Below are 24586 nucleotides of genomic sequence, written 5' to 3' on the forward strand. Positions count from 1 at the left end.
AACTCTGTACACACATGGAATGAATTCACACAATTTCTTAAAGTACAAGAATGTATTAACAAAAATAAGTCAACTCAAAGTCAAACATATTTCAAACAACAAACTCTTTACTAAACTAGAACAATCCAACTAAACTACCAAACAATGAAAGAATAAGAAGGACTGACTATGTACAATATGAACAAGTGAATCAAAGATGGTTATAAACCATGACCAATAAAGTGATGCAACATTAACATTCAATGTTATTTATTTTTAAGAACCAAGGATTATCTTGAAGAATCTCAAAATGAAGTTAAGTTAGTCTTGGAACTGACTTGGGCAATAATTGGTTCGTTCGTTCATTCGTCGTCTTCCGCTTATCCAGGACCGGGTCGCGGGGGCAGCAGACTCAGCAGAGACGCCCAGACGTCCCTCTCTCCAGACACCTCCTCCAGTTCCTCCAGGGGGAGCCCAAGGCGTTCCCAGGCCAGCCGAGAGACATAGTCCCTCCAGCGTGTCCTGGGCCGTCCCCTGGGCCTCCTCCCGGTGGGACGTGCCTGGAACACCTCCCGAGGAAGGCGTCCAGGAGGCATCCGGTATAGATGCCCGAGCCACCTCAACTGGCTCCTCTCGATGTGGAGGAGCAGCGGCTCTACTCTGAGCCCCTCCCGGATGGCCGAGCTCCTCACCCTATCTCTAAGGGAGTGCCCGGCCACCCTACGGAGGAAGCTCATTTCAGCCGCTTGTATCCGTGATCTCGTTCTTTCGGTCATGACCCAAAGTTCATGGCCATAGGTGAGGGTAGGAACATAGACCGACCAGTAAATTGAGAGCTTTGCTTTTCGGCTCAGCTCTCTCTTCACCACAATGGACCGGCACAGCGCCCCCATTACTGTGGCAGCCGCACCGATCCGTCTGTCGATCTCCCGCTCCATTCTTCCCTCACTCGTGAACAAGACCCCGAGATACTTAAACTCCTCCACTTGAGGCAGGAACTCCCCTCCAACCTGAAGAGGACAAGCCACCCTTTTCCGGTCGAGTACCATGGCCTCGGACTTGGAGGAGCTGATCCTCATCCCAGCTGCTTCACACTCGGCTGCGAACCGCCACAGCGCATGCTGTAGGTCTTGGCTAGAGGGGGCCAGCAGGACCACGTCATCCGCAAAAAGAAGAGACAAAATCCACTGGTCCCCAAACCAGACCCCCTCCGGCCCTTGGCTGCATCTAGAAATCCTGTCCATAAAAGTTATGAACAGGACCGGCGACAAAGGGCAGCCCTGCCGGAGTCCAACATGCACTGGGAACAGGTCCGACTTAGTGCCGGCAATGCGGACCAAATTCCTGCTCCGCTCGTACAGGGACCGGATGGCCCCTAATAAAGGGCCCCCGATTCCATACTCCTGGAGCACCCCCCACAGGGCATCACGAGGGACACAGTCGAATGCTTTCTCCAGGTCCACAAAACACATGTGAACCGGTTGGGCAAACTCCCATGAACCCTCGAGCACCCTGTAGAGGGTATAGAGCTGGTCCAGTGTTCCACGGCCGGGACGAAAACCACACTGTTCCTCCTGAAGCCGAGGTTCGACTATCGGTCGGACTCCCCTCTCCAATACCCTGGCGTAGGCCTTACCAGGGAGGCTGAGGAGTGTGATCCCCCTGTAGTTGGAACGCACCCTCCGGTCCCCCTTCTTATAAAGGGGAACCACCACCCCAGTCTGCCAGTCCAGAGGCACTGTCCCCGACCGCCACGCAATGTTGAAGAGGCGTGTCAACCATGACAGCCCTACAACATCCAGAGACTTGAGGTACTCAGGGCAGATCTCATCCACCTCCGAAGCCTTGCCACCGCGGAGCTTTTTAACCACCTCGGTGACTTCAGCCTGGGTGATGAAAGAGTCCAACCCCGAGTCCCCAGCCTCTGTTTCCACCACGGAATGCGTGGTGGCAGGATTGAGGAGATCCTCGAAGTACTCCTTCCACCGCCCGATAATGTCCTCAGTCGAGGTCAGCAGTCTCCCGCCCCCACTATAAACAGTGTTGGCAAAGCACTGCTTCCCCCTCCTGAGGCGCCGGACGGTTTGCCAGAATCGCTTCGAGGCCAACTGGTAGTCCTTTTCCATGGCCTCACCGAACTCTTCCCAGGCCCGAGTTTTTGCCTCTGCCACAGACCGGGCCGCAGCACGCTTGGCCTCACGGTACCCGTCAGCCGCCTCAGGAGTCCCACAAGCCAACCACAGCCGATAGGACTCCTTCTTCAGCTAAACAGCATCCCTTACTGCCAGTGTCCACCACCGGGTTCTGGGATTGCCGCCACGACAGGCACCGCAGACCTTACGGCCACAGCTATGGGCAGCAGCATCGACAATAGATGTGGAGAACATGGTCCACTCGGACTCTATGTCTCCAACATCCCCCGGGATCTGGTCGAAGCTCTCCCGGAGGTGGGAGTTGAATACAACCCTGGCCGAGGGCTCCGCCAGGCGTTCCCAGCAGACCCTCACTATGCGCTTGGGCCTGCCAAGTCTGCCTGGCTTTCTCCTCCTCCAGCGGATCCAACTCACCACCAGGTGATGATCAGTGGACAGCTCAGCCCCTCTCTTCACCCGAGTGTCCAAAACATGCGGCCGAAGGTCTGATGATACGACAACAAAGTCTGCCTAGGGCGTCCTGGTGCCAAGTGCACTGATGGACACCCTTATGTTTGAACATGGTGTTCGTTATGGACAATCCGTGACTAGCACAGAAGTCCAATAACAAAACACCACTCGGATTCAGATCGGGGAGGCCGGGTACTCCGCACTACCACTCGGCCTGTAGGCTGAAATGATAGTCAGAGACCTCTCCCCAACCCGAAGGCGCAGGGATACGACCCTCTCATCCACTGGGGTAAACCCCAACACGAGACGGCTGAGCTGGGGGGCAACAAGCAAACCCACACCAGCCCGCCGCCTCTCCCCGTGGGCCACTCCAGAGTAGAAGAGAGTCCAACCCCTCTCAAGGAGATGGGTTCCAGAGCCCACGCTGTGCGTGGAGGCGAGCCCGACTATTTCTAGTCAATATCTCTCGACCTCCCGCACAAGCTCAGGCTCCTTCCCCCCCAGCGAGGTGACATTCCACGTCCCTAGAGCCAGCCTAAGCATCCGGGGATCGGGCCGCTGAGGTCTCCACCTTCGTCCGCTACCCAATCCTCTTTGCACCGGTCCCTCACGGTTCCCCCTGCAGGTGGTGGGCCCACTGGAGGATGGCCTCGCGTCTCTCGTTCGGGCTTGGCCCGGCCGGGTCCCGCGAGGAGAAACCCGGCCACCAGGCGCTCTCCGACGAGTCCCGACCCCAGGCCTGGCTCCAGGGTGGGACCCCGGCTCCGCCGTACCGGGCGACGTCACGTGCCTCAATATTTTGTTCTTCATGAGGGGTTCTTGAACCATTCTTTGTCTGACCCATCACCTAGAGCCTGTTTGCCATGGGAGACCCTACCAGGGGCATTTAGGCCCCAGACAACATAGCCTCTAGGATCATTTGAGCACTCAAACCCCTCCACCACGTTAAGGTGACGGTTCAAGGAAGGGCAATAATTGGTATACCTTCAAAACAGCCATTCACAATGCAAGATCAGATAAAACATTATTTTAATTAATTAAGATTTTAAAGCATGATTTGCTGAATAAAACCAATCTTCTGGATGACTTATTCTCAATGGTGTTTTTTTTAGTTGCCTTTATTTAATACGGATTTAATAAGGAAATATTAAAATAATATTTAAGGAAATATTATTTTGAATAAGAACCAAACCTTTCTGCATAAATGAGTCTTAATGGTGTTTGATTAGCTATCACATTTAGTAAAATAATATTTTTGGGAAACATTTTTCTAGATTAGAAACTAACGACCTTTCTGGATAAATTATTCTTAACTTGGTGACGTCACGTATTACTTTAGCCGTTAGTGGTTGAAGCTAAGAAAAGAAAGTCGAAAGCTAAGAAAAGTCACATGTATCTTTAAATTACCATCAATAAAAGGATCAAAATGCATAAGCGTTGACGGTGCTTTATGGCCGATAAAGTTTGTCCTAACTTAAAAAAATACAACACAAAACACATCATTAGTTGAGCAGCTAGTCAGCTAGCACTCAGCTGAGTTTTCTTTTTTTTTTTTTTTTTTACACCGAGTAGCACTCACAATTGTTGTCAGAGTGCCAAGAAGAAACCCAACAGATTTATATTTATAAGAGAAACTTTATTAGAAACTGCATTGGTATTATCTCAATTGTTACGGACACGTAGACAGAAACAAAAAGGAAAAAAATAAGAAGCATGAAAGAGAGAGGTGGGGCAAAAAGGAAAAAGGGAGAGAAGGAGAAAAGAATGGAGGAGAGAAAGAAGGACGAAGAGATTACACGATAATGCCCTACAAGATTGCTTCTACACCCGCAGAAACATACTGTACATAATAACAGCATTGCTACAAAAAAGTGCACGGTACGTATGAGTGCAAGATGTATTTAGTGGTAACTGCGGCTCAATATAGAACATCTGTGTAGCTGTTAACACCTGAATTTAAAGACCTGTGGGTTTAAGTGTGAGCTCGGTTGTGTATACAAGGTTTCTCCATAAAAATATGCAACAGCGAGTGTGAGGAGCCACAGATCTGCCCCCCTGAAACCGAGACAGACACGGAGGAGATCCGAGTTACAGACATCCAATGGCCCCCCAGAGCACGGGAACCCCAGGAGAACCACGGCCCATAGGCCCCGCCGGAGCAGATCCAGCCATGGACCCCGAGACCGTGGGACACATCACTCGGCAAGCAGAAGCCCGACAGAGCCCAGGGGCCCAGGCCCCGGCAAGCAGCCATCGGGAGTGAGCCGGCACACACAAAGCACCCAGCCCTTGGAACTGAGAACCACAAGTACACCAGGGGAGAGAGAAATCAGCCACAGGCAGGGAGTGTGGCGGGGAGGAAATAGGCCCCACATTTGATGGCCTAAACTGATCCAGAAGAGGGAGCAGCCCAAGACCCAACCTGGCATAAAAACAGGCACACACAGTCACAATCGCATATTCCCACCCTCATGCGTACACATAAAAACCCTCACACCCACTCACCCAACGTAAAGACAAACAACAATGGACGTCGTACACTCACTCACACTCCCCATACATACTCTATACTCCCAGGTCCAGGTGCCGATACCCCAGAGGGGCAACCAGGCCCCTGGGCCCAGGAGAAGGCCCCTTCATTCCGGGGTGGAGACAGGCAGACTGCCCCAGCACCAGCCCAGACTAGTGCCGGCACTGCCTGAACACGAGCGACCCCCAACCGGGACACAGATACCAAACACATGCCCCCGAACCCAAACACCATGAGTCCCCTCCCCACAGGGGCACACCCCCACAAATGAGCTCCATCTTCGAAAAGCAGACGAAGACACCCACACAGCGCAAGCTACACACACACGGCCCCGCTCCAAGCACCCCCGCTGCATCCTGCCCCCCACCACACAGCATAACAGTAAGGCAAGGGTTTTCTCAGCACAAATAAAAAACAAACATTATTAAACAAGCATTATTTAGAGCATTTCATTCTAAACTGGATAGCGGTGTTCTTTGCCCAAACACCACCTCTTACGTGAACCGTGCTGGAGACAGGGTTTCCCGGGCGACGAGTGGAGAAGCAAAACTGTCTGGTCATCCATTTGTGGACTGAAAGGGACTAGCGTTGCAGCTAATCTCAGTAGCTGTAAGGGTATTAGGGTTTAGGTGTTTAGCTAGCCTGGCTGAACTGTAGGACAACAGCACGTTGCAGCTACTTCAGTGGGGTAGCTCTCGCCACCTGGACATGCACGCAGAAAGGCATGCGATGCTGCGGTTCCGGTGCCTTCTTTTCCAGGCCATGGGGGTAAATCCACTTCAATTAGAGCTGCATCTGGAGGTCTCAGCAAAAAGTCAACCAATGCTTGTCTTATTACATGCTTTTTATGAATTTATACCGGGTACTGAAACAGCAAATCATTACTTAACTTTGTTGCATATGATTGGCATGATCGTAGTCACTTTTGGATCCAAGGACTCTTTGAAGTAGAAGCCTTATTTGCATGCGAATTTTAAGGCTTCCATCTGACACGTGCTCTGGTCCCCCATTAGCCGCTGTCTATGGCCGGAATGAGACCGAGCAGAGGGGGAAAGGTGTCTTTGGGTCAAAGATTCCAGCTCTGACTCCTCCTCTGCCTGGGTTGAGCTGGAAGTAAGTTAATGTGATTTATTTTGAAAGTTCCAGAAAAGTTCATACTGGCCTGTAACCCATGTTTCCACTTAATGCCTCTGGCTTGTGAAACCTTGGAAAAAAAACTAAATTCGTAGACATATTTAAATTTAAAAAAAGTAACCCAATAGTTACTTTTCCTGTTAACTAGTTACTTTTATAGTGGAGTATCTGATAGTGGAGAAAATTACAAGTTCGAAGGTTTTGGACGATATTTCACGGTCCAGTGACATCGAAATGGAATATTGATCGGACAGTTGCATCGATTAGGATGAGGAAAGAGGATGATGAAAATTAGCTTTGGAGGGGGGGGAGCTTGTTCATGGAAACGTTACGGTGTTACTTCTTATATCCAGCAGATTTACGTTACATGTCTGCTATTTCAACAATGTTTTAGTTATTTTACGCATGTAATCACTCTTGTGTTGGACATACAGTGGCTTGAGAAAGTATTCATACCCCTTGAACTTTGCCACATATTGTCAGATTACAACCACAAACAGAGATATATTTTATTGGAATTTTATGTGAAAGACCAACACAAAGTTGTATACAATTGTGAAGTGGAACGAAAATTATACATGATTTAAAGCATTGTTTACACATAAAAAACTGAAAAAGGCATTGTGCAAAAGTATTCAACCCCTTTACTCTGAGTGCAACTAATTGCCTTCAGACGTTTCCTGATGATTACTAATGACTAAATAGAGTCCACCTGTGTGTAATCTAATACAGCTGCTCTGTGATGGCCTCAGAGGTTGGTTAAGAGAATGTTGGGGAGAAAACAGCATCATGAAGTCCAAGGAACACACCAGACAGGTCAGGGATAACGTTGTGAAGAGGTTTAAAGCAGGCTTTGGCTATAAAAAGATTTATCAAGCTTTGAACATCTCATGGAGCACTGTTCAATCCATCATACAGAATTGGAAAGAGTATGGCACAACTGGAAACCAAGACAAGGCCATCCACCTAAACTGACAGGCTGAACAAGGAGAGCACTGATCAGAGATGTAGTCAAAAGACCCATGGTGACTCTGGATGAACTGCAGAGATCCACAGCTCAGGTGGGGGAGTCATTCCAAAGGACAACTACTAGTCGTTCACTACACAAATGTGGCCTAATGAAAGAGTGGCAAGAAGAAAGCCATTGTAAAAAGAAAATCATAAGAAGTCCTGTTGGCAGTTTGCCAGCAACCATGTTGGGGACACAGCAAACATGTGGAAGAAGGTGCTTTGGTCAGATGAGACCAAAATGGAACTTTTTGGCCAAAATGCAAAACGCTGTGTGGCAGAGAACTGACACTGCACATCACTCTGAACACACCATCCCCACTGTCAAATATGGTGGTGGCAGCATCATGCTCTGTGGGAGCTTCTCTTCAGCAGGGGCAGGGAAGGTGGTCAGTTTCTATGGGATGATGGATGGAGCCAAATCCAGGGCAACCTGGAAGAAAACCTGTCGGACTCTGTAAGAGACTTAAGACTGGGGTGGAGGTTCACCTTCCAGCAGGACAACGGTCCTAAACATAAAGCCTGGGCTACAATGGAATGGTTTAAAACAAAACATTCATGTGTTAGAATGGCCCAGTCAAAGTCCAGACCTAAACCCAATCGAGAATCTGTGGCAAGATCTGAAAACTGCTGTTCACAAACACTCCATCTAATCTGGCTGAGCTTGAGCTGTTTTGCAAAGAAGAATGGGCAAAAGTTTCAGCAACTAGATGTACAAAGCTAGTAGACACATCCTAAAAGACTTGCAGCTGCAATTGCAGCAAAAGGTGGTTCCACAAAGTATTGGCTCGGGGGGGCTGAATACTTTTGCACAATGCTCTTTTCAGTTTTTTATTTGTAAAGAAAAAAATAAATCATGTATAATTTACGTTCCACTTCACATTGTATACCACTTTGTGTTGGTCTTTCACATACAATTCTAATAAAATATATTTATGTTTGTGGTTGTAATGTGACAATAGGTGGAAAAGTTCAAGAGGTATGTATACTTTTACAAGCCACTTTATGTTGTGTGTCCTACACAAGAGTGAACAACAATCACCCACCCCTTCTCCAGAACAAAGAGGCTGCATGGCTGTTTGTGTGGGACTGATTCATTTCACATTTGACTAAATTGTGCCAAAATGCCAGCTCCATCTAGCACACTGCCCACTAAAACCTTTGTGGAACAAATATGCTTCAGCTGATTCAGTCCAAATGTGCTGCAGTTATTGACAAGATGAAGGCCGGTTCTAGGCGTACAAATCTGAGGGAGCAGACAGAAATTTGAAGAGGGCATCATCATGCGTACACATTATGCTCCGGCATGTTTATTGTTTTTGATTAGTGTTTTCTTTGGCGTAAACTGTGTAGTGCTGTGGCAATTTGCCAGGCTAGACTGGTTTCCCACCAGTTGGGCTTCTTCTGAACATGATGGGCTGAAACATTTGGAGGGTTTTTAGAAATAATTCATGGGAAAACTTTATCAAAATAGTTGTCATCATGGGGCAGAAAAGTAAAAACCTAAACATCTCAAATTATATTGGTCAATTGTAAACGCCCAAAATGCTGTAAGAGTTCATCTAATATACACTAAGGTGCAACCTTTACTTTGTTAAGCTTTGACTTGATGTTAAGAGACAGCGTCATGCTGAAGGGGGAAAATAAAAAATAAATCCAGAAAGCTAAAATGGTGGATTGCCGCTGTCCCAGAGGATGACTCCAAAGCTCGTTGTAATACACAAATCTCAACGCAGCTTCATGATTTTAAAGAACATGGTGCCACCAGATCCTATTGGGATCATTTTTGGAGGCAGGTGTTCAAGCCAAAGAAAGGGCACCCATTGCCAAATTGTTCTTGGCACTATGCTGCAAAATGTGTAAATGAAATAAATCAATGTTCTGGTATACATCGTAATCAAAACAGATACTGAATCAGGTGAGAAAAACAGTGAACATTATTTGACTGTTTTCTGACAGAGTTAAAGCATTACACTAATAATAAACCATTACCAAAATCAATATAACTCACCACACTTTCATGGAGCCCAACTTAAGAACCACCTTTCATTTCAAATCACAAACCTGCTTTAGGTAGTTAATGTTAACATTGGCTCTATTATTATGCTAATATAATCAAACAGACTGCTAAGTAACATTTTCCTATTTATTCATCATCTTTTGTTTGCTGCTCTATATCATAAAGCATTATATTTAGCCTTCGACATATATTAGCCTGTAATGTTAACTAGAGTTAAAGTGACGTTTACTTACACAGAACAGAGTTTGACCAGCATGCTGTAATTATAAAACACTGGATGTTTCTATTATCAACACTTTATTTTAAGTGTTAGGCTACTAGACATTCAGAAAAATGGTTGTGGTCATGCTTTTTCTTTTCTTCTTCAGACTTTACCAACACAATAATTAAGTGAAATTGTCTAATTTGTCTGTTTGGTTGTATATCTCCCTCTGTGTCTCTTTATCAAACCTGACAAACATCAGTCAACAGCTGGATTTTATGAGTACAAAACATGTAGGCAATGTGTTACACAGTCATGCATGGATGCTGATTGAAAGCAAATTTAAGCGTTTTTCAGCAGGTGTCGTGCCAAAATCCACCCTGTCCAGACCTTTTTTAAAAACAAACATCTGGCCAGAAGCTGTGTTTTTAGCCGCCCTATAATATTAAACATTGTGATTAATTTTGCACCAAACATCTTCTGACATTACCCGTCTAAGAGTGTGGCCACGGTTGTGGTTTCCCCTCCAGTGTACCACTACATGAGGGCCAAGTGTAGGAGGAGAGAGCTGCAAGTCGGGGGCTTGTGTGATTAAGAATTTATTTGAGGGTTAGGGGCAAGGTATTTTTGAGGGGGCATTGCCCCCTCTTGCCCTTGCATAATGGTGGCTGCGGTCAAGATGTGGATTCATAAAATCTGAGGCTTTTCCTGGGTTTTTGCAAGGATCTTCATAGTTTTTGCACTGTTTATTTAGAAAAAAAAGTTTGTCATGGCCAAAAAAAGATATTTTCTTTGTTTATTCACAAATATATCAGACATAGTAACAGTTGCAAGTGGTTCCACTGTTAAAATATTCTTTTATGTCTTACCTTTGTACAGGTACCAAACATTTGCATTTAGACCTTATAACTGTGGACCAATTGTTGATTTAGTTTGCTGTGTATTTTTTAGGCAGGAACTTGTTTCTAAAACGCTGTGAGTTTAAGAGGTTAAGAGAATCAGCGAGAAACTCTGTCAGATGTTTCTAACTTTTCCAAATCTTCTCCATCAGGATGGCTGGGTCTGGGCTAGGCACGCAACCTTTAGGTTTGTTAACACACAGGAATAAAACCCGGATATTTTATTTAAAACAGAAAAGCAACAGTTATTCCTACTGTTGCTAAATAAAATAGCCTTATGGGTATTATGGTTGTGATATTGCTATATATATAACATTAACATATTTTAAGTGGGATAAACAGCCCACTAAAAAGAGTTGCAGCATATTTTGTCTGCTTTTAGAAGCAGCAACCTGTTAAATGTGTTGTAACAATCTGATGTTAACCATCATCTTGTTACAACAACACAAACTACACAACCAGTGATTGTGTAGTTTTCTAAAAGCATTATAGAACACTATAAGTAAATAAAGTCAGATGAAATTCATTGATTTGAAATGATTGCATAATGGTTATGTTAACACAGAACCTTCTTTTTCCTGTTCCTCATATAAAGTCTGCATATATCTCCAGCGTCTGCAGGAGCTCCACTTGCAGCAGAACAGCATAGAAATGATAGCAGACCAGGCTTTGGTTGGTTTGACCTCTCTGGCTTTGCTGGACCTCAGCAGGAATAATCTCCACACCATTGGTCCTACGTCACTGCGGCCTCTGGTTAGCCTGCAGGTGCTGCGTATCACAGGTGAGATTACACCATTACAAACATACAGGGGGTAAAATAAGTATTAAACACACTTACAGAATACTTTGTGTGGATGAATGGGTCAGAAATGCAAATTAATTACTTTAAAATCACACAATGTGATTTTCTGGATTTTTGTTTCAGATTCAGTCAATCACAGTTCAAGAGTACCTATGATAAAAATTAGACTTCTACATGCTTTGAAAGTGGGAAAACCTGCAAACTCGACAGAGTATCAAATACTTGTTCTCCCCACAGTATGTCCATACAAATTTCCTCTTCAGATTCTTATCAAAAATGTCTGTGGAAATTTTCCATTCATCTTTCCTTTAGTTATATGAAGTCTGGCAGTAACATACAGGGGTTGGACAATGAAATTGAAACACCTGGTTTTAGACCACAATAATTTATTAGTATGGTGTAGGGCCTCCTTTTGTGGTCAATACAGCGTCAATTCGTCTTGGGAATGGCATATACAAGTCCTGCACAGTGGTCAGAGGGATTTTAAGCCATTCTTCTTGCAGGATAGTGGCCAGGTCACTACGTGATACTGGTGGAGGAAAACATTTCCTGACTCGCTCCTCCAAAACACCCCAAAGTGGCTCAATAATATTTAGATCTGGTGACTGGCATTCGGTTAACTTGCAGTTAACCGAATGCCAGTGCTCAAAATGGACCCAACAGTGTTTTCATGGGAAAAACTCTATATCCCTCTCTTTCTGAAGCTCTCTTGTTGGCTGTTGGACAACACTGTTTTTTCAAAGGTATTTTTTTAGGCACTAGGGGGCTTTATTTTTGAAAAATAAGTTGACAGGAACTAGGGTGGAGAGAGTAGGGGCCAGAATTTAACCCGCGACAGCCTGCCTCGAGGAATAAGGCCTCCATACATGGGTCACCCACCACCAGCACTGCTGGTTTATGGTAAAATTCTGTTCTTTCCACTTCTGAATAATGTCTCCAACGGCGTTCGCTGTAACATTCTAAAGTTTAGAAATCCAGCTGCAACCATTGTGTTTAGTAGTCTTTGCAATAGTAAAATATTTTTCTGTGTTTCCTTTTTCAATCGTACCACTCTGCTATACTTTGGTAACAAGGAACCTTTTTATAGGCCATCAGTTAATATTGAACCAGCTGATATTACTTTGCATATAGTAACAGGGATGCTTTCTAAATACTGACAGATTTCAGCTGCTTTCTTGGATTTCTGTGCCTTTTTGCCTATTCTTTTAATCAGTACTTCTTCTCTGTGCCATTCCATTTTATCACACAAAGGTTTATTTATGAACTAATTTGCTTCGATTTCTTTAAATGTGTGGATTACCTGGGTTGTTGTTAAGATCTGGTGTGAATTTCATGTCAGTGGCCCTATTAGAATTATTTAAACATGAAATGTGTTGACAGGTTTAATACCAATTTTATCTGCTGTATGAGTGCAGTCTTTATTTTGCCAGGCAGATGTGTCTGTATGTGAACTCTGACATGGCATACCAACAGACAAGTAAAGCAATTTGATTACTTAGGAACTTTTTGCCAGAGCCCATTCCTTAACATTTAGAACTATAGACCCAATTAGGAAGTCTTATAGTTCACAGTCATTAGTTTCCTGTGCTCCTTTGAGGTAGATAATCCATGGCGCTGTGACTGTGCTCTCCACTGGTTGAGGAGCTGGATTGATGAGGCTGGTCAGCGTCTGCTCAGCTTTGCGGAACGTCGGCTGGTCTGCAATGAGCCTCCACGTCTTTCCCGTCTCAGCCTCATGGAAGTCCCACTCAACAGCTTGGTGTGTATCCCTCCAGTAGTTCAGCTCGAACCAAGAAGGTTGGCAGTCCATCTGGGAGAGAGCCTCAGGGTGTCCTGCCATGCCTCTGGCTATCCTAGGCCACAAGTAAGGCTACTTAAGGTTCACAAGCATTCCATAGCATTCCACTCATTTTTTTTTCAACATTCAAACATGTCTAGTAGCTGTAATACATCAATCAGAGATTTGTTTGCATCTATACCTCTTAATAAAGTGCAAAGATATCAGAAAAGGGCATTTCAAATATGGTCAATTTGTTATTATGATAAACGTGGTTAGGGGAAGCTGAGAGAGAAGATTAAGTAGATAAACCCCCTCTGCTTCACACCACTATGGTCTGTCATCCAAGGCTGTTGTGTTTAGGTGGTTAGTGAAGACAGTTACAAATTTTATAACAGGAATTATTTATTTTTATAACTAGATTTTGATACACACTCACTGATCCAAGCCAGTAAGGTATGCAGAGGGAATGATCCTGTCAGGGATCATTTGGTCTTTTGGTCTATGAAGCTTTAGAAGGGCATAGGTGGAGGCATCAGAGGTGCAGTCATAGTACTTCAGGCAGTGTTGCAGCAGAAATCAGAATCATGTCCATATGTACAAACTATTTCTAGTTTAAGTGAACTAGTTGAACTAGTTGCAGCTAGTTGTAGGTATTCATGTTTAGACTGTAATGATCTATTGTGATGGGAACAGCAGAAATGCTTCAGAAAAAGCATGCGTGATGTACAGGATCTCTACATTTAGCTGTGGCCCCCCACTTACTCAGCTGGATCACCTTCTAATTTAATCCACTTTATTTCTGTCATTTAAGTTTGGATCACCAAACAATGCAACCAATGAAAAAAACTAAACAAAATATAGACTTAAAAAAACGTAGAAATAATCTACAATAAATAATTGTACATATACAGGTCCTTCTCAAAATATTAGCATATTGTGATAAAGTTCATTATTTTCCATAATGTCATGATGAAAATTTAACATTCATATATTTTAGATTCATTGCACACTAACTGAAATATTTCAGGTCTTTTATTGTCTTAATATTGATTAATATATTGACCCTGCCCTTGATAAAACACAGTGGACCAACACCAGCAGCTGACACGGCACCCCAGACCATCACTGACTGTGGGTACTTGACACTGGACTTCTGGCATTTTGGCATTTCCTTCTCCCCAGTCTTCCTCCAGACTCTGGCACCTTGATTTCCGAATGACATGCAGAATTTGCTTTCATCCGAAAAAAGTACTTTGGACCACTGAGCAACAGTCCAGTGCTGCTTCTCTGTAGCCCAGGTCAGGCGCTTCTGCCGCTGTTTCTGGTTCAAAAGTGGCTTGACCTGGGGAATGCGGCACCTGTAGCCCATTTCCTGCACACGCCTGTGCACGGTGGCTCTGGATGTTTCTACTCCAGACTCAGTCCACTGCTTCTGCAGGTCCCCCAAGGTCTGGAATCGGCCCTTCTCCACAATCTTCCTCAGGGTCCGGTCACCTCTTCTCGTTGTGCAGCGTTTTCTGCCACACTTTTTCCTTCCCACAGACTTCCCACTGAGGTGCCTTGATACAGCACTCTGGGAACAGCCTATTCGTTCTGAAATTTCTTTCTGTGTCTTACCCTCTTGCTTGAGGGTGTCAATAGTGGCCTTCTGGACAGCAGTCAGTTCGGCAGTCTTACCCATGATTGGGGTTTTGAGTGATGAACCAGGCTGGGAGTTTTAAAGGCCTCAGGAATCTTTTGCAGGTGTTTAGAGTTAACTCGTTGATTCAGATGATTAGGTTCATAGCTCGTTTAGAGACCCTTTTAATGATATGCTAATTTTGTGAGATAGGAATTTTGGGTTTTCATGAGCTGTATGCCAAAATCATCCGTATTAAGACAATAAAAGACCTGAAATATTTCAGTTAGTGTGCAATGAATCTAAAATATATGAATGTTAAATTTTCATCATTACATTATGGAAAATAATTAACTTTATCACAATATGCTAATATTTTGAGAAGGACCTGTAGATTGTCTGAGAGAAGGTAATCCACAGAGGGTGCATTGTAAAGACATCTGGCAGCATTAACAGCCCTTGCTGGAGTTTGATAGGTCACTATGTGGATTGGCTGGGGCTGAGTTGAAGTGGGTAAAAGAGGGTCATTACGGTTTCAGTCACTCACCCCAGACTTCGCTAAGGGAGGATCATTGTGCTGTATTCCAAGAACTAGAGACCATCTGTGCTTGGCATCCCACACAGAGCTGTTTCTTAACACAGTGCTTTATAAAAGAAAGTGTGCAATTGTATCACACATCCATTGGTTCCAGCATCGGGGCAACTGCACAACGTGTCCACCTGGCCTCATGCAGACCCACAATCAACCTTAACAACGTCTGTCAAAGTTCATCAAATGGTGTCTAATGGATCCTCTGTCTGCTGACCTTCAGTCACTGTTCTGACTGTCTGATGGTTCTGTAACTGCCTGGAACTACAGACCCTGGGCACATATTAACTCAGGTTTTGCTCAGGTGTTAACTCAGTGTGCACTTATAAACACTGGAGCAGCTCTTCCTTCTCGTCTCAAGGCACTTTACACAGTCAATTCAATCCAATCATACAGATTTCAAGTCAGGTACAAACGTTCCAATTAAACCTAACTATCAAACAGTGCAGTCAAATTCAGTTATTTATTCAAATTGGATAAAACGTTTTTCTATCTAAGGAAACCCAGCAGATTGCATCCAGTCAGTGACTTGTAGCATTCCCTCCTCCCGGATGAGCATGTAGAGACAGTGGACAGTCACTGGCGTTGACTTTGCAGCAATCCCTCATACTGAGCATGCATGTAGCAACAGTGGAGAGGAAAAACTCCCTTTTAACAGGAAGAAACCTCCAGCAGAACCAGGCTCAGGGTAAGCGGGCATCTGCCACCACTGACTGGGGGTTTGAGAGAACAGACCAGAGACAGAAAAAGAACACAGAAGCACTGATCCAGGAGTACTTTCTATAGGAAAGAAAAGTACCAATCTAAAAAGGATAATGTGATTAACATCCCTGACAGTTTCCAGAAACCTGTGACTCTGTAAAGCATCATACACTGAGCAGACCCTAGATTAAATGGCACAAATCATGCCTGTAGTTTGGATTTTTTTTGCTAGTAAGGTATGTTAAAAGTACTTCTGCTCAGCAAGAGCATTCAGCATAAAAGCCTCCATATGTTTGCAGGTGACTTGGAAGAAAGCATCCCAAAGTCAAATAGTGGACTCTCCCAGGGGTCTGGTTCAGGAGCTGGCTGCTGGAGGAGGTGAAGTAGGAGTATCAGAAGGGCCGTCTGAAGACAGACTCAGCCTGCAGAAGGCTGCCGGCGAGTACTTTGACCCCGACACTGGCAGTGGCATGCTGTTTCTCAGTAATGTGACTGTGGCACATGCAGGTTTTTATGAATGTGAGGCCTGGAATGCAGGAGGTGTAGCTAGGGTGACCTTTCAACTTGCCATCAACTCATCCTCTTCTTCCTCAATTTGGGCCTCGTGGTCTCAGGTTTCCTCGCCATACTCCCCAACTTGGCCCCGGCTGAGAAGTCACGGTCCAGTTTTGGGTTCTGATGTAAGCCGGGAGCCCCTCTATGCTGTAGGCAGCATGGCCTTCAGTGCTCTGGGAGCTGCAACTCAGACTGCCATTGCCGTGGGCATCTCGCTGCTGGCGTTGACTGCTCTGCTGCTGGTTGCCATGATCTACAGCCGACATTACCAGCAAGACAAGGACGCCGATGGTGCTGAAAAGGTGCATAATGTCTGATTAAATGAAACGGCACATTTGAAATAAAAAAAAAATATATTTGTTTATTCTCTGACCTGCCCAGCAGATTGAAGCATTCTGCTTGGGCCGTTGTAATTTTTGTTTTAAACTAATTGTAATACACTTTTTGAAGCAAACTATGCTAACACTTAACATAGAATAATAATAGAACCAATCACAACTAATCAGCTTCTAATCAGAACAACAAACTTTCCCAGCAGAACAGGAACATTAAATCATTTAACTGTGCATCACAAAATGTCTTTATTTTTCAGAATCATTATATCCTGTTTAAACCAATAACCATTTTTTCTGATGCTTTTATACAAAGGTTTTTCTATAGCAGTAAAATAGATTGAGATGACTGTATCTGGCAAATGAACTCATTTTTCTGGTTGATTTTCAAAGATGTTTTTATCAAAAATATATTGGTGTAGGTATATGCAAACTTCACACTCTAAAGGTTTAATTAAAGGAGAAAAGAGATAAGTTAAAGGTTGGTATAATGAACAGTGCAGGCATATGAGTAGGACCAGAATTACTACACTGTTTTAAGCTGCTCTTTCTAGATTTGCTGCTCTTCACATTCTGACTATAGCTGGTTTACTTTTTCTTTATTATCTACATCCTCCATACATATTAGAAACTGGGCAAAGGCCAAATAAATTAATACAGTTTCAACTCCATTCAGTTTGTTTATATAGCACCACATCACGACATAAGTCAAGCCAAAAAAAAGTAAAGAATAATTGCAGTAGGAGTTCCTTTAGAGGCTTCATCTAGGAGAGAAAGACAGCTAAGCAGATGAACTCTGAGCCAGTTTTCAAGTCTAGAGTATGAAAGAGAGCACATAGTTAGTCAAAGTAGAAGCTCACCCAGTAGCTATGTCTAGGAGAGACATGGTTAAACAATGAAAGACAGGGGGATCAGCAGTAGAAGAAGAACATTAAGAGTTTGGCAGCTGCAGTCCAGTCAGTTACCCTGCATGAGGGCATCACAGCTAAACACAGAGCCTGGCCACATGTAGTTTCTATGAAGAGAAAAAAATAGAGAGAGAACATTAAAAGATAAAAGCTGAAATCACAGCAAATTTGGAGAGGAGTTTGAGAATGTAGCAGAGAGAGTGAAAGTGGTCATTATATCCTCCAGGAGCCTAAACCTATAGCAGCATAACTACAGAGATAGCTCAGGATAAGCTAAGCCACTCTAACTATAAGCTTTATCAAAAAGGAAAGTTTTAAGCCTAGCCTTAAAAGTAGACAGGTGTATATATGGAACAATCAGATCTCTGATGTATGATGGACCCTGATTATTAATGAAATACAATTCTGTTTATTTATATAGCGCCAATTTATAACACGTTGTCTTAAGGCATTTTACAAAGTCAATTCAATCGAATCATACAGATTCCAAGTAAAGTACATAAACCTTTAAGGGCTTTATATGTGAGGAGGATTTTTTATTCTATTCTGGATTTAACAGGGAACCAAGGAAAGGAAGATAAAGTAGGAGAAATATGATCTCTCTTTTCAATTGTCATCAGAACTCTTGCTGCAGCATTTTGAATCAGCTGAAGGCTTTTAACTGCATTTTGTGGACATCCTGATAGTAACGAATTACAATAGTCCAGCCTTGAAGTAACAAATGCACGGACTAGTTTTTCAGTGTCACGTTTGGATAGAATATTTCTAATTTTGGCAGTATTGCAGAGGTGAAATAATTAAATTCTAGAAACCTGTTTAATGTCGGATTGAAATAACATGTTCTGGTCAAAAATAACACCAAAGTGTTTTACTTTATTAACAGAGGTCAATTTAATGCCATCCACATTAATTGATTGACTAAACAGTTTCTTTTTCAAAGATTCTGGTCCAAAGACGACAACTTCTGTCTTGTCTGAATTTAGAAGCAGAAAATTTAAAGTCATCCAAGTCTTTATGTCTTCAAGACATGCTTGTTGTCTAACTAACTGGTTGGGCTCATCAGGATTTATGGATAAGTAAAGCTGAGTATCATCAGCGTAACAGTGAAAATGTATTCTATGCTGCCTGATAATTTTATCTATTGGAAGCATATATATAGTACAGAGAATTGGCCCAAGTACTGAACCCTGTGGTACTCCACAGTTAACCCTGGAGTTTAAAGATGATTTATCATTTACATGAACAAACTGGAATCTGTCAGACAGATAAGATTTAAACCAGCCTAGCGCTGTTCCCCTGATCCCTACAGAATATTCCAGCCTTTCTAAGAGAATATTATGGTCGACTGTATCAAATGCAGCACTGAGATCTAACAGGACAAGTACAGACACAAGTCCATTATTAATCAACATTTTAAAGTTTCAATAAAACATCCTTTAGTGGAAACTCTGTCCATTTATCTGGATGTATATTCACTAAACCTTAGTGTAATAACCAGAGCAGCACTTACAGGTACATAAAAAATCAGAATATCGTGAAAAGTTCAATATTTTTTATCTCTCATTTCAGAAAGAGAAAGTCATACTCACACCTTTCATTACATATAGAGTAAAATATTTGAAACCTTTATTTCTTGTAATTTTGATGATTGTGCCTTACAGAAAATTTAAACCTAAAATTCAGTGTCTCAGAAAATCAGAATATTACAAAGATCAATAGAAAATTATATTTTAAACAGAATTGTCAGACTTCTGAAAGAATGTTCATTTCTATGCACTCAATACTTGGTTGGGTTTCATTCTGCATGAATTACAGCATCAATGCAGCGTTACATGGAGGTGATCAGCCTCTGGTTCTGCTGAGGTGTAATAGAAGACCAGCTTGCTTTGATAGCAGCCTTCAGGTCATCTGCATAGTGGGATCTGGTGTCTCTCGTCTTCCTCAATACACTCCTCCTTAGATCCTCTATGGGGTTTAGGTTAGGCCAGTTTTCTGGTCAATCAAGCACAGTAACACCATGGTCACTGAACCAGCTGGTACCTTTGGCAGTGTGAGCAGGTGCCAACAACTGCTGGAAAATTAAATCAGCATCTCCATAAAGCTTGTCAGGAGAAGGAAGGATGAAGAGCTCTAAAAGGTCCTGGTAGGTAGCTGCGATGACTGCTTACCTCAGAAAACACAGTGGACCAACACCAGCAGATGACATGGCACCCCAAATCATCACTGAATGTGAATACTTTACACTGAACCTCAACATGGCTCCAACGTAGACGACTCCAGCCTCAGTCCACGTCTTGTGAAGCGTCCACAAATTCTTGAATGGAATTTGCTTGACAATCCTGTCAAGGCTGCGGATCTACCTGTTGCCGCGGCACATTTTCCTACCACACTTTTTCCTGCCACTCAACCTTCTATGAATAGACTTGAAAACAGCACTCTGAACAACCAGCTTCTTCAGCAATGACTTTTTGTGGCCTACCCTCCTTGTGGAGGTGGTCAGTGACTGTCTTCTGGACATCTGTCTAGTCAGCAGTCTTCCCCATAATTGTGTAGCCAACTGACTCAGAGTGAGAGACCATTTAGAGGCTCAGGAAACATTTGCAGGGATTTTGACTTCATTAGCTGAGGCTGTGAAGCCATGAGATTCCAATATTTACCTTTTCCAAAATATTTAAACTTTCTGAGACACTGAATTTTGGGTTTCCATTATCTGTTAGTCATAATCATCAAAATTACAAGCTATAAAGGCTTGAAATATTTCACTCTATGTATAATGAATCTACGAGTTTCCCTTTTTTGTAATTTTTTGAGAAGTACCTGTACATGTAATGTATCCTGTCTGCACAGAATTATTAACGTTTAAACATGTCTGTTTTCCTCTTTAAAAATATTTTCTGCTTTGTATGATGTAGGGTGCGTTTTTAGTGTAGTAACTACAATAGTACGTTGCCTGTTTATAGCAGATCACAATACAGATGGTACATTAAAAAAACATTAGCCTCTAATGGTTTTGAGGCTGAAAAAAATAAATATATCAATGCCTGGTACCAACACAGCTATTTTCTCATTTAGATGTTAATATGAATTAACCTGTATAGACAATGTATACAACAGCATATTTGACAAGTGTGAACCTTTCAAGTTTTCCATTATTTCTGTACCCCAAAAGTGATCAAGGTGAATTTTAACCAGCAGGAGGAGAGCGTCCTGTACGTGAATGACTACTCTGATGGCCCCACCACCTTTGCCCAGCTAGAAGAGTACCGTGATGAGCAAGGCCATGAAATGTATGTACTGAACAGAGCCAAGCCTGTGCTTCCCCCTGCTCCAACCACAGCTATCTCCACCACAAATCTGGATTGCCACGCACCATCTGACACCTCCAGCCAAACCCTTTCCATTGGGCCAGGCAATACTAGTAATCCCAGTGTTTCTCAGAACAAACAGGAGCAGCAGGAGATTGACATCCGAACCATGAGAAGAATGGCAGGGGAAGGAGGGGAAGCAGAGCCTATGATCATGTCAGAGGCTGAAGGAATGTTTCTTAACCACACAGGGGTGTTTATGGAATCTCAGATAGCTTATGAGATCCACTGCTGAAGGACTGCAGAGGTACAGACTGTTTTCATCTTACCTGAAAAACCTCATGGTCCCACTCATGTACCGATGAGTGATAAAGGTACAGATCCCTGCTGAGGGGTTCCTTAATACAAGTCTCACCCAGAACAGAACCTAATAAAACTGAACAAGATAAAGCTTACAACCTGAAAACAAGTAAACCTTAAATGAGCGTAATTGTAATGCAAACTGTGCATCCTGAGTGCTCAGATAGGCTGTTGGGTTAAATACTACTAAAGACCTGGTTTGGTGAGGGTCTGCCCTCATCTATATGGAGGTGCACATGGCCAAGACATCAGAAGGACCACACTATAAGTGTGAGAAGAAGCTGTTGACACGTTTGCCAAGCTGAAAAAAACATTGCTCCAGTTAAGCTTTTAGGAAACCATGTGTGGTTGTTCAACCTGTTATTAACTGTACATGATTTTTGTTGAGACACTTGAAGGATGTACAGTTAGATCAGGTATGCAAAACTAGAGTTTTGTATTATTGGTAATAGCACAGAGATATGTTATCACAGATTAAAGATTCAAAATCTATTCCCATCTCTTGCCACAATCATCATTTTAGCTTGGTGTCATGTTTTGGACTACAACAAAAACAGGGTTCTTGAGTTCTTCTTTCCTCTTACAGATTTTAGGTCCAGCTTGTTCAGGATGACTGCATTTTAATCAAAGAGTTGGCCTCTGCAACACAGTTAGAATGAATAATGTATGGATTAAAATATGGCGATTTCAGTGGTTTTTGGATAAAGAAAAAGTTATGTTTCAAAACTTTGTTCAAAAAGTGCCATTTGTGTTTTAGGACACAAATGATGTAAATAAAAGCCTAAAGATGAGTCCCTAAATTTACTTAAAGGAACTCTTAAACTTGCAGATCCGTGAGTCTCTCACATTATTGTGTTTCTGCAGCGTATGAAGATAAACGAGTTTCAGTAAATGATGCTCCAACATTATTTCTACACATTTGATACTGTAGCATACAAAAATTGATCTACAGCTAAGCTTGCCAGACAAGTACCAGTCTCCTGGCGACTGCCAAACCCAGACTCATCCATCAGATTGTCAGATGGAAAAGCGCTATTCGTCACTCCAGAGAATGTCCGTCCACTGCTCTAGAGTCAGTGGTGGCATGCTTTGCACCAGCTGACACTTTCCACTGCACTTGATGTCTGGCTTGGATGCAGCTGCCCAGCAGATTGAAGCATTCTGCTTGGGCCATTGTAATTTTTGTTTTAAACTAATTGTAATACATTTTTGAAGCAAACTATGCTAACACTTAACATAGAATAATAATAGAACCAATCACAACTAATCAGCTTCTAATCAGAACAACAAACTTTCCCAGCAGAACAGGAACATTAAATCATTTAACTGTGCATCACAAAATGTCTTTATTTTTCAGAATCATTATATCCTGTTTAAACCAATAACCATTTTTTCTGATGCTTTTATACAAAGGTTTTTCTATAGCAGTAAAATAGATTGAGATGACTGTATCTGGCAAATGAACTCATTTTTCTGGTTGATTTTCAAAGATGTTTTTATCAAAAATATATTGGTGTAGGTATATGCAAACTTCACACTCTAAAGGTTTAATTAAAGGAGAAAATAGATAAGTTAAAGGTTGGTATAATGAACAGTGCAGGCATATGTGTAGGACCAGAATTACTACACTGTTTTAAGCTGCTCTTTCTAGATTTGCTGCTCTTCACATTCTGACTATAGCTGGTTTACTTTTTCTTTATTATCTACATCCTCCATACATATTAGAAACTGGGCAAAGGCCAAATAAATTAATACAGTTTCAACTCCATTCAGTTTGTTTATATAGCACCACATCACGACATAAGTCAAGCCAAAAAAAAGTAAAGAATAATTGCAGTAGGAGTTCCTTTAGAGGCTTCATCTAGGAGAGAAAGACAGCTAAGCAGATGAACTCTGAGCCAGTTTTCAAGTCTAGAGTATGAAAGAGAGCACATAGTTAGTCAAAGTAGAAGCTCACCCAGTAGCTATGTCTAGGAGAGACAAGGTTAAACAATGAAAGACAGGGGGATCAGCAGTAGAAGAAGAACATTAAGAGTTTGGCAGCTGCAGTCCAGTCAGTTACCCTGCATGAGGGCATCAGAGCTAAACACAGAGCCTGGCCACATGTAGTTTCTATGAAGAGAAAAAAACAGAGAGAGAACATTAAAAGATAAAAGCTGAAATCACAGCAAATTTGGAAACCTGTTCCATTAAGTTTTTTACACATTATTCCTGAGCTAATCTGAAAGCCACATTAAGCTTGGAGGTCTGTAGCGATTGACTTTGCAGAAAGTTGCCGACCTCTTTGCACAATCCATGTCAGGATCTGCTGCCCCCGCTCCGTCAGTTTACATGGCCTACTACTGTGTGGCTGAGTAACTGTCATTCCAATCGCTTCCACTTTCTTATAATACCACTGACAGCTGACGGTGGAATATTTAGGACCGAGGAGATTTCATGACTTGACTTGTTGCACAGATGCTATTATACCACAGTACCATGCTGGAATTCACTGAGCTTAATTTTATACACCTGTGGCCATGGAAGTGATTGAAACACCTGATTACAATTATTTGGATGGGTGAGCATACATTTGGCAATATAGTGCATATACAGGGGTTGGACAATGAAACTGAAACACCTGGTTTTAGACCACAATAATTTATTAGCATGGTGTAGGGCCTCCTTTTGCGGCCAATACAGCGTCAATTCGTCTTGGGAATGACATATTCAAGTCCTGCACAGTGGTCAGAGGGATTTTAAGCCATTCTTCTTGCAGGATAGTGGCCAGGTCACTACGTGATACTGGTGGAAGAAAACGTTTTCTGACGCGCTCCTCCAAAACACCCCAAAGTGGCTCAATAATATTTAGATCTGGTGACTGTGCAGGCCATGGGAGATGTTCAACGTCACTTTCATGTTCATCAAACCAATCTTTCACCAGTCTTGCTGTGTGTATTGGTGCATTGTCATCCTGATACACTGCACCGCCTTCAGGATACAATGTTTGAACCATTGGATGCACATGGTCCTCAAGAATGGTTCGGTAGTCCTTGGCAGTGACGCGCCCATCTTCAATTCAATTCAATTCAAAGATACTTTATTGATCCCCGAGGAGAAATTAGAATTCCAGTACAACCCATCCAAACATACATCATGACACAAGACAAGGGGGGACGGGTCACCGAGGCTTTGCTGCCAACTCACAGGCGCTGCCCTTGCTAGATGAGAAAAGAGGCCACATTAGGTAAGTAGAGGGAAAAAATCATATTTCACACTTT

General features: G+C 42.9%; 1 protein-coding gene across 6 annotated transcripts in view; it reads left to right on the top strand.

Annotated features, from left to right (window-relative positions):
* Nucleotides 1-21818, top strand: part of LOC124873822 (leucine-rich repeat-containing protein 24-like) — a 36802-nt gene extending 14984 nt beyond the window's left edge. For 2 of the 6 annotated variants that reach the window (XM_047374802.1, XM_047374805.1), the window contains exons 5-8: nucleotides 10988-11156; nucleotides 12779-13041; nucleotides 16166-16723; nucleotides 20857-21818. In XM_047374802.1, coding sequence (XP_047230758.1) covers nucleotides 10988-11156; nucleotides 12779-13041; nucleotides 16166-16723; nucleotides 20857-21261 — 1395 coding nt within the window. In that variant the 3' untranslated portion in view covers nucleotides 21262-21818. Of the gene's footprint in view, nucleotides 1-5086; nucleotides 6226-10527; nucleotides 10563-10970; nucleotides 11157-12778; nucleotides 13042-16165; nucleotides 16724-20853 lie in introns of those variants that run through there. The other 4 variants (XM_047374800.1, XM_047374801.1, XM_047374803.1 and 1 more) reach the window with 3 other exon arrangements.
* The last annotated feature ends 2768 nt before the right edge of the window (nucleotides 21819-24586 follow it).

The sequence above is a fragment of the Girardinichthys multiradiatus genome, chromosome 9, assembly GCF_021462225.1.
Source record: "Girardinichthys multiradiatus isolate DD_20200921_A chromosome 9, DD_fGirMul_XY1, whole genome shotgun sequence".
NCBI classification, from domain to species: Eukaryota; Metazoa; Chordata; class Actinopteri; order Cyprinodontiformes; family Goodeidae; genus Girardinichthys; species Girardinichthys multiradiatus.